General features: G+C 42.1%; 1 protein-coding gene across 1 annotated transcript; it reads left to right on the top strand.

The window, feature by feature from the left end:
- Nucleotides 1-272: 272 nt before the first annotated feature.
- GCSH (glycine cleavage system protein H) lies at nucleotides 273-10,184 on the top strand. Its single transcript, XM_075009037.1, has 5 exons — nucleotides 273-500; nucleotides 3,518-3,597; nucleotides 5,072-5,135; nucleotides 8,082-8,213; nucleotides 9,493-10,184. The coding sequence occupies exons 1-5, from the start codon at nucleotides 356-358 to the stop codon at nucleotides 9,588-9,590; spliced, it is 519 nt and encodes a 172-aa protein (XP_074865138.1). The 5' UTR covers nucleotides 273-355; the 3' UTR covers nucleotides 9,591-10,184.
- The last annotated feature ends 443 nt before the right edge of the window (nucleotides 10,185-10,627 follow it).

The raw sequence follows: 10,627 nt of genomic DNA, 5'->3' as shown, positions 1-10,627 counted from the left end.
CTATTTGCTCCAATCCCTAAATGACCTCCTCAAGGATGGAGCTCACAACCCCGCTTTAGCAGGTCAGCGCTCAAACCACCGAGCTCTCCCTCCAGTCCTACCCCACCCCAAGTTCTGTTCTACCCTCTCCTCACACTCCCTCCCTCCCAGCCCCCCTCCCACAACTTCCCCTCTCCCCACACACCCGTCCCTCAGTTCTGGTCACCGCCCACAGGCCCCGCCCCACCCCGCGCGTATCCTAGGGCGGGGGGCGGGCGCGTCGGTTAGTCCCGCCTCCAGCTCCGGCCGCGGGGTCAGGCACCGCGCGCCTCTGGGCTTGCCGGGGCTGGTGGGTGCAGCGCTGCGAGCGGCTGCGATGGCGCTGCGAGCGCTGCGGAGGGTCGGGGCCGGCTTGGCGCCGCTCTGCCCGGGACGCTGCGGCCCCCTCTCCTCTGCCTGGCCGGGCTGGGCTCAGGCAGCCTCGGCCCGAAGCCTGGGCACCAGCCCGCTGCTGTGGTCCGGTGAGTCCGCTTCGGGCCGCGGGGGCGAACCGGCGGCCGGGCCCACGTGATGCGAGGCCGGTCCGGAGCTGGGGTTGAAGTCCAGTTGTACAGGGCCTGCTGGGGGTGGGGCACGGCTGGGGAAAAGCGGGGGGCGCTGTGGGGGTTGGTGGATGGTGCGTCGTCTAGGTGCACATGGGGCCGTGGGAGCTGCTGCTGCAGGTGGGGTGCTCCGTGTACCCCTGAGTTTATTGGCAATAAGCTGTACCCTCCAGTAGTGCTTCCCATCGCAGCCGAGCAAGGTGCACAGCTAGCTGTGGCGTCCAAGCTCTCTTTCTCCCTGGTGGACCTCTGGCAGTTTTCAAATGAAGGTTGGGAGCAGACTCCTTTGGAAATCGAAGGCCTCGCCTGGGGACCCCAGGTTGGAAACCGTGGCGCTTGCCTTGGAGGAAAGAGGAAGGGTCTTTTGTTGAAAATAGTAAAGCAAATCACTTGCAGAGTGGGGTGTATACTCGAGTGCACTTAGCTAACACTCTCAGGTATCTGTTAGTCTACAGGGTGCCACAGGACTTCTTGCTGTTTTTGCAGATACGGACTAACATGGCTACCCCCTGATACTACGCTCACAGGCTCAATGCTACAAATCTACTTGGCTCATTGACCTGCAGCAAAGGGAGTTTGTCTAAAAATCGCATTATTATGTTGCTCTGCTCAACACATTTTTAAAGGGTGACCCAGAAACAGAGTCACATAAGCAAACCGTGTTCCACTCCATGTATCCCCGTTTTAAAACAACACATTTTGCAAAATGGGTGGTAAGCTATTATTTTGGTCACAGATGCCTTCTCTGCACTAGCAAATATCTTACATGATTTTATCAATAGGGGGTGCTGTAGTGGGGCTGCTATTGGTATAAGCCCTAGGTACCCATGGTGCAGCCATTTTTGTCAGTGTGGCATAATCTGACCACTTGTTAGCCTGTGCACCCTGGTGACCATGCAGAGCTTCCTGCTGATATTAGCATGTGAGGAATTTGCAAGTGTGTGTTATGCCTTAGGTGGTTTTACTTTACTATGCATACTGTGATGCAGTAGCAGTTTAAATGAATACCTGGCCTAAAAGAAGGCATTGGCAGGCTTTTTTTTCCCCATAAACACTGTCACTAAACATTTTTTACATATTCATGGATAGCTGTCATATGCATATAGGAGAAGATGACAGATTAGGCCCAGATCCTGCAACTCTTAGGGTTTATCTACACTAATGTGGAAGATTGACTCACACAGGGATCTTAGGGGGTTTGATTTCATGCATCTGGTTTGGATGTGCAAAATTGAGCTCTCACGGGTCGCAGTTGGCTCCTGTACTCCTTGCAAGGTGCAAGGAGTAAGGAAGGTCGATGGGAGAAACTGTCCCATAGACCTCCCCTGTAAAGACAGACATATTAATCAAGCGCTGATATGTCAATTTTTAACTATGCAATTGGCGTAGCTAAAATTGCCTATCCATGGTCGACTTTCTATGTCTAGTTTAGACAGTCTTACTCAATGTAGAACCATAGAACTATCTCACAGCTGTCAACAGGTGAACCTTTGATGCACCAGCAAGTGTGATTATACATTGAAGGAAATGAATCACTAAGCTTTTTCTCTCAATTGACTATGTGAATTGAGATCTGAATGAGCTTTATGGAGGTACATTCATCAGGGTACAGAAGAGCATTTGCATGGAACTACTTGCAGGATCAGGATCCTGGGCTCTCTCTATATTAGGGAACTTGGACAAGTGTAACTACACTGATGTAGCTATGCTTTATACTGATAGGAATACCTATTGTAGATGAGCTACACTCGTAAAAAAATTTGTCTTGCAGCAGTGTGACTTACTCTGCTTGTGCTTGATGTCCAACAGGTACTTTTTCTTTGAGATCAGTGATGGGCAACCTAAGCTAGTGAATGGGCTGAATTAATGGCTGTCCTTCATCTCAGTGGGATGCAAAATTGTCATAACCAAGATGGTCTTCTGGGATTGGGTAGTTTTTGCTAATTGTGCTTGCATACCTAGAATTTGCAGGGTATTCCCATTCAACCACAGCAGTGCTTTGATTGGATGCAGAGAAAACATGTTATGTGCAATCAGCAGGCACCTTACTTCACCTTGCTTTGTGTGCATCACTTTAGTAATGCTTGTAGGAAAATAACTATGCATATTGAAACCAGCAGAATGTGGCAGCCTAGCATGTGGGCTACACTAGAACCCCAAAAGAGCCACAGCTTGCCCACCACTATTTAAGATAAAACAATGGGACCTCCTTCTCCTTTTGACTTGGTTATCATGCTAAAAAAGATTTCTAGCAAATAGTATGTTATCCATGAAGTTCTTAACTCCCCTTGTTGAAAGTGGAAGTCACAGTGTTGCAGAAATGTCTTTAGGGATGTCTTTCATGGGATTAATGCGGGATGACCTAATTAAACAATTCTGAATTTGAGGGAAAACCCTTGCAGTTGGGTTGGATGCACAACAGCAAATACTATTCTTAAACTGTCATTTTAATTTATAGTGTGATCTCTTTTTCCAACTAAACCCATCTGGTAGTGCTTCTTGCTGCACACTTTGAGCTAGTAGCTTTAAATACTATTTTGTATGGCATGTTAAGATTATCTAGATCTAGATTTTGTCACCAATGATAAGGCCTCTACTTCGGTACTAAAGATGTAAATCAAGGTTCTTGCGTGCTCTCTCTCTCCTTTTTAATGTATCTCAATGCTTTTGGAATTCACACTTGTTTAAATATTTTTGGCATCTAAAGCAAAATGGTGCAATTCTGATACACATTTCAAAACCTCGCATGTAGTCTTAGTATTAAGAATAATGGCACTTCTGAAAAGTGTCTGCACATGCAGTCTATACTGTAGTTGAACAGTAATGTTCAAAGCCAATCTGAAGAGAAAAGTGTTTTTAACTGCCAGTGTATTAGATTATTAATAAAAATAAAATAGCAATTTTTTTTCTGAAATATCAAGTCTGTTTACTTTTAGCCCGCAAATTCACAGACAAGCATGAGTGGGTATCTGTTGAAAACGGTATTGGGACAGTAGGAATCAGCAATTTTGCACAGGTATTGATTTTTTTTTTTTTGTTGTTTTAATGTTTACTTCATAAATTCCTGCTGCTGTCCTTGAGCTTTGTATCGTGACGCTCTTCTGTTGTTTTGTATTGCATATACTGTACACTGAAGCATATTATGGACTTACATCTCAAACTGTTTTTAAAGCATATTATTCCTCTTGAACATGTGCAGATAAAACTTTGATTTAAAAAAAATTTCCATAGCATTAACTTGATAGCATAGACTTGATGAGCATCTTAGTTGTTAAATCAAAACAATAACAAATCAGATTTATTACTTTATTGCTTATAAAGTAGTTTTAATCTTGGTTTGTAGATTGCTCATAAGAGCACTACCCTGTCTGAGGAAATTATTGCATTGTGCATGTTTAAGCCAAATTCTGCTGATTTTTACTCTTTTGATTTAAGCAGAGTTGTGAACAGGAATAAAATTTGGTGCAGGAAATCTGTAATGTGCATGATATAGTCCTTAGCGTCTTTATCTGCGGTGCTGAACAAAGCTTGGAGTATTAACTTTCAAACCTTTGGGCAAGGCTAGTTTTTTAACTTTAATCCCTGTTATGACAGGTTGAGATACTAATTAAAAACTGTATTAAACAAAACAAAAAAAATCCATAGAAACATCTGAATTTGCTAACAACCAAATGTGGGATATTGATGCAGAATGTATAGCACAGTGTCAGAAGCTTTGAGTGTACAGGTTGAACCTCTCTCATCTGGCACCCCTGGGATCAGATGGGTGCCAAATGAGAATTTGCTGAACACTGGGAGGTCAATATTTTCTAGCGCATTGTTAACACTCCCACTCCTTAGTGGGCTCTTAGAAGACATTTAGGGGTAAGTTACAGCTAAATAACAGCACAGAACACTGAAAGCCAGGACTGGTGGCTGTAAAGAAACTTCATGGAAAACTTGGCCACAACAAAAAGTGGTCATCTGGCCAACTAAAATCATGCTGGATTATGGAATTTGCCAGATAAGAGAGTTCTGGATTAGAAAGGTTCAACCTGTAGTGGGATTCATGTTCTTTAGAATAGCTTTTTTTCTGTCGTTATGCTAATGAGGTACTGCATATTCATCCTAGCACTTTATTAGCATCTTCTGAACTGCCTCATTAGAGGGGGCATGTGTAGACCCAGCTCAAGAGTTCTGTAATGTGGTCCCTGGAGGAGTATTATGTAATTCTTTCTCATGGAATCATAACACAGCCTTAAGCTTATTAAAACCATAATACATGATTACATCTTGCAGTTTAGAGGGCATGAGAAGCTAACTAGCTTTCAAGTAGTATATCAAAAATGATTTCCGTTAAAAAGTTCAGCCTTTGAATGGGATGGGCACCAATATTAAGCAGCGGGATATAATTTTAATCTAATTATTTGTGTAGTTACTTAAATCCCTCACCCACGTACTCATTTAGCCTTTACTGGTATATATTCCTGATGCATTTGGTTTGCTTTTAGGAAGCATTAGGAGATGTTGTTTATTGTAGTCTTCCAGAAATTGGGACAAAGTTGAACAAACAGGGTGAGTATTTTAATTTTAAGGTGTTAAACTGTTGCTTTTACAATTGTCTTGGATTTTAATGTAAATTAACATTATTATGCCATTTCCTCATTTTTGTTGATTTTCATATAGTTGAACATTGTCCAGTATTTCCCTTGGAGCCTTTAATGTTTCGTTTCATTTCATTACTGTGATTGCATATTTATTGGATGTAAAATCTATATTGTGCATATTTGTAAGATGGCTAAAGGCCTTATTTCTGGATTCTGAATTTTAGAACAGCAAATGGAGTTCTCAGGTCATGCTTAATTGGAGAATTTGCCTTTTAAAATTATAAAGAGACACTTATGGTTAAATTTTTAATTACACAATTATATAGCATTGCTACAATAACCTTTTTTAAAATTGTTTAATGTTCCATACTGTGATTCGATAAATATGCCACCTACAAGGACAAGCTGGTTGTCACTGTTTTTGCAAGTTACTTTTTGGTTGTGACGTTAATCTACACAACAGCGAATGTAGTGCTTTACGCGTTCAAAGCTTTGAACCAAACGTAGATCTCCATGACAAATCAACAGAGCTGGAATAAGAACTTGATAATTTCCAGCTTCCAAATTCATGCTTAGCTCATAGTACTTTTCAGTAATTTAATTATGTATTAAATTATTGAGGAGTGTAATAATTTGTAAAGCACTACAAAAAGTGCAGGAGGAGGCTTTTTCTTTGTTTTCCTAAGGAGTGCGGATGTTCTGGTACATGTTCCAAAAATCATTCTTGTCTAGAGACATAAATAATCCATGGACTACAGATAAAGAAAATTACAAAACAAGATTACAAAAGAAGTAACGCAGCAGGATCTCTGTTCGGAAATCCTTGTAGTTAAAAATGTCCCTAACTGACTGTTAGCCAAATCTTCTAAATAAGTTGTGAATGGTAGATACTGTAAAAAGGCCCTTTCCTTTTGGGCTTCTAAAAACAAAAAGCCCATGCTTGCTAATTATATTATAGTGAGAAATTTCATTCTTCCTAGTTCCTGTCTGGTCCATGAGCTCTAACCCTGATTCTGTACTGTGTTCATCTAATTCCATATTCTCTCTGACCCCATTATATTCTGTGTTCAAACTAAGCTGCTGTTCTGACAGTTCCATGTTCCTCTCTCTCGCCCTGTTTCTGACTTCATTACAGTTTATGCTTGCTTACACTGGCATCATCCCAGCTGCTGTTGTAGTAATTGTAGAGCTGTATATAATCATGAAAAGGGGATAAGCATTTCATTCCATACATGGACGTAAAAAATGAGGGCACACCAGTCTACACTGATGCTGTGTCACTTCAATTTTGCTGAAAGAAGCTTTATGCCCCTTATTGAGGTAGATTTATTTTGTTGGCAGAATAGCAAATTGTGGCTGCCCAAAGTAGCTTTGTAGCATGTACATCTCCTATTTTGTCAGCAAAAGGCAGCTTTTGCCAACAAAACTTTGTAGTGCAGGCAAGACTTCAGCATGGGGGGAGACTGGACTATTGCTTTGAATATTTCACAGGCAGATTACCTGAGGTATAGATCTAAAGGTTAGTTAGCAGCTATTCAGAATGGATATTTGTACCATACAGCAAAGGGCTGGCCCTTCTCTGTTGGTCAGAAGTTTGCTGTGTAACTGAAACTCAGTTTTTGTTTTGACAAATAACATGATGTTTAAACATTTTTATTTTGATCTACAGTAAACTCTACCGTATCTGGCAGCCTCAGGACCGGGAGATTGCTGGATATTCAAATGTTATGGATAACCAAGATAGCCATTACTGACCCAGTGCTCTGGGGCCAGGCCTGAGTGGCACGAGGCTCCCAGCGACTTGCCCAGTTTTTTTCCCCTTTCCCAGTCCAGAAGGGCCACTTCCGGGTACAGGTATAGGTGGGGCTGTGGCAATCCACCTGCTGGTGGCTGCAGGTGCAGAGCAATCCAGGCCGGTTCAAACCTGCGCCTCCCTTCTGTTTACATGCCATTGCCAGGCAACAGCTGAACTTTCCAGAACATGGTGGTGTCTCACAGTGAGCCTGGGGCCTCTGTCACTTGGCAAGAGTGGTGTCTCCCACCCCGCTTGGCGCAGCGCTCCCTGCGGGGCCCTGTGAGAAAAACACTCGCCACACTAGAGCTTCTGGCAACAGCGGCGGGCTTCACCTTTAGCCCCACTTGGCTGAAGAGGGGTTGGGGGCCTCTGCAGTCCCTCAGCCTAGCACAGGTCAGCCCTCCCAAGACCCTGTCTTAGGGTCTCACACCACGGGCTGGGGTCTGTACTGTAGCAGCGCTCCCCTCCTCAAAGCCCTCGGCAGCCCGGCTCCTGGAGCACTGCCTCCACCAGTGCAGCCTGCCTGGTGGTAGTTCCAGTTATCAGAGAGTACTGGTTAAAAGAGAGTTTGCTGTATTGAGTTTTGAACAATTACACAGAATTAAAAGATTTGAAGGGTTTTCTTAGATGTGTAGCAATTTAAAAACAGAATTGCAGAAAATTATGGGTGGGTGAGGTGTTGCTATTTAATGACAGTAGATATCCTTGTATCAAATTCTAATAAGTTCGTGCTTACCTATCTGTATATTTGTTAGGGACAAAAAACATCTTTGCTTATGTGTGCAATGAAATCAATATTTACTGATTAAAAATTGAATTCTTTCAAGCCTAAGTAAGGCGTAACGGGTGAGCTAAGTGAGAAATTCCCATCCTTTGTGCATCAGCAGGTAGTTATCCCTCGACTATCCCTTCATCCTGAGTACATAGTGTAAAAAGAAATTTCAAATGTGAAGACTTGTTATTGTAATGAAACCACAGGCTTATCCTCAGCCTTTAGGGCAGTCTCATCCTTACTTCCTTGTTTAGTTAAGGGATGCATCATCATTAAACCCTTTATGTACAAAAGTAAATCTATGCCTTTCTGCTTAAAAAAAAAATGAACACAATTCTGTATTGCAGATGAGTTTGGTGCTCTGGAAAGTGTGAAGGCTGCTAGTGAACTCTACTCTCCTCTCACAGGAGAAGTAACTGAAATTAACACCGCCCTTGCAGATAATCCAGGACTTGTCAATAAATCTTGTTACGAAGATGGTAAGAAGCCATATTTTCATTTTCAAGGTGTAAACAGCACTTCTGTGATTGAGAGCCAGATGGTATCTCTGTCACATGCTGATCTTCTGTTGTCAGTATGTCTAATTTAATTATTTGAAGCTAAAAATGCTGTGAAGGGAACATGGCCTGGTCTGCACTACAAAGTTAGGTCAATATAAGGAATCTTACATCAACCTAATTATGTCAGTGGTACTGCCTTGCTTCTGATGATGCTTGCAGTCTGCTTCCACGGGAGGGATAGACTTATGTCATTGTAGCTAAGGGACACCGTATAGACGCTGCATTACTTACATCAGTTGCTGGCTGTCATTCCTGTCAATTTCACAGATTCCTGGTGAAGTCCTAAAATTGACTGGAAAGGCTGGAAAGCTCCTTATTGTGAACCAAGTGCCTGGCTCAGGCTGTCACCCCAGGGTGGGTGGAGGTCTCCAGATACGGTCTGGACTGCCCTCCCCCACAAGGCCTGCCGAGCCAGGAGCCCGGGGTGTGGAGGGCCAGCCAAACTCCTGGGAGGGAGCTGTGCATGGAACTGAGTCCATGTTGTAGTCTGGCTTGGAGCAGGAAGTTGAGAGCCATTGGCTTCCTGCAGGGAGTAGTGTCAAGAGGATGAAGAGCAGGTAGGCTTCTGGAAAGGAGCTCTTCACAGAGCTAAGAGCTTGGGCTCTCAGCCCTCTCTCCCCTTCCCCCATCCCCTCCCAGCCTGCCTGTGCCTCTTAAGTCTGCAGAAATGCATCTGGTCAGGATGCACACCAACAACAGGAGGAGGAGAATATGGACGTGAGCATACACAGTAATTTCTGCAGTGACTGTAAGTTCACCTAACATAGGTCTACTTAAGTTCCTCATGTAGACTTGTCTTGGGTCTCTGAGCATCTTCCAGCTCCAATAAATACCATAATATGAAGCTATTAAGCATTTTAGTCCTGTCTTCACTAGGAAACTCACCTATTGTTTACAACTTCTAGACATCTTCAGAGATAACTATACTGTGATTTGAGTTTTAACCTTCTACTAAATAGCAAAGGAAGAATGTATTTTGAGTGGTTGTTTCCTTCTTTAAGCTTAAAAGAGCTTAAAAGCATCTGCAGATTGTTTTGCCATTACTAGATGATCAAGTCCTCGAGTCTGCCCCAGTTTTAAAGAGCTGTAGGTACATGAGGGTGACCTTAAAAATGGATTTCCTTACTGTATGGATTTAGATACACTTATTTTATAGGGCCACTTAATTTTTTTTAAAATGTGATTTAATTTCTTACAGGTTGGCTTATCAAGATGACTGTGGACAACCCTTCAGAACTTAATGAATTGATGAGTGAGGACGCATATGAGAAATTTATAAAATCCATTGAGGACTGACTTGGAACAGTAAAATAAACCACTATAAAATACTTACTTCAGTGTAGTTTGTCATAGATTAGTGGTCTACAGAAGGTCTGACGTTGGGCAGCTTGAAAAAAATTGCATACTGCAGAAATTTCGGGTAACATTTCAAGATAAATATGCTGCCTCTGAATCATGTTGTAACAAAGATCAATCTTGTGACAATAAGAGATTGCAGATAGGAAAAAATGCTTAACATTTGCTCCCCTTTGAGTTTTTTTTTTTTTTAGCCTACTAAACTAAATTCATAATTTTCAAAGTTTAGAATGTCATCTGAAGAAAATAAATGTAGTTAACTAAAAATATGCACTTACAATGTTGCAGCATTGTAATGTACAACAGCCTTACCAGCAGCAGGGTAACTGTTGCTTTCTTCATCACTACAGTTAGCTGTCCAAATACATTTATGTAGCATAACAGGATGTAGTGAAACAAAATCTGCATTGGGTTTCAGGTGTACACAGCAATTTTTACTTGAAAACTGATCTAGCTGTAGCTATTTTCTACAGATAAAACTACAGCCTTGCAGCAAACTAGATGACAGAAAATAAAAAAAAAAACCTGATTTTACCAATTATGTTTGCTGGTATTTTGTATTCCATGTAGAACACATCTTACATATTTTATACAGAGTTTATATCCTCCTTGGAACCTGCAAGATTAATCTACCACTTGCACAGGCTTTGGACTCAAAATACATTGAACCTTTCAGAGGCTCTGGATTTGTATAGTCTGACTTTATATTTGCATTCTACAATGACTAATATCTTATTTTGACACATGTGATATTAATGTATCCCTCTCTAATGCTTTAACACAATCTCATGCCCTTCTCAGCCAAAACCATGATGGGTTCGTTGATGTATTGGAGAGGACCCGAACTTTAAATACAAGGCAAGCTGTTCCTGTTGTTTATACCGACTGAAGGATAGTCCAATGTACTTAAAAGAACACACTTGATTTAGGCCTACAAGGAGGATGAGACTCTTTTTTTGGAAGTTTAATTTGGGAGG

The sequence above is a fragment of the Carettochelys insculpta genome, chromosome 14 (genome assembly GCF_033958435.1).
Source record: "Carettochelys insculpta isolate YL-2023 chromosome 14, ASM3395843v1, whole genome shotgun sequence".
NCBI classification, from domain to species: domain Eukaryota; kingdom Metazoa; phylum Chordata; order Testudines; family Carettochelyidae; genus Carettochelys; species Carettochelys insculpta.
The sequence above is the reverse complement of the archived record's forward strand: the minus strand, read 5'-3'. Positions and strand labels throughout refer to the sequence as shown.

What these genes read in the sequence shown, in the direction of transcription:
- GCSH (XM_075009037.1), top strand. Translation starts at nt 356, where the DNA reads ATGGCGCTGCGAGCGCTGCGGAGGGTCGGGGCCGGCTTGGCGCCGCTC. An exon ending in CAGCCCGCTGCTGTGGTCCG is followed by an intron (nt 501 to 3,517) that starts GTGAGTCCGCTT and finishes GTTTACTTTTAG; the next exon opens with CCCGCAAATTCACAGACAAG. An exon ending in TAAATCTTGTTACGAAGATG is followed by an intron (nt 8,214 to 9,492) that starts GTAAGAAGCCAT and finishes AATTTCTTACAG; the next exon opens with GTTGGCTTATCAAGATGACT.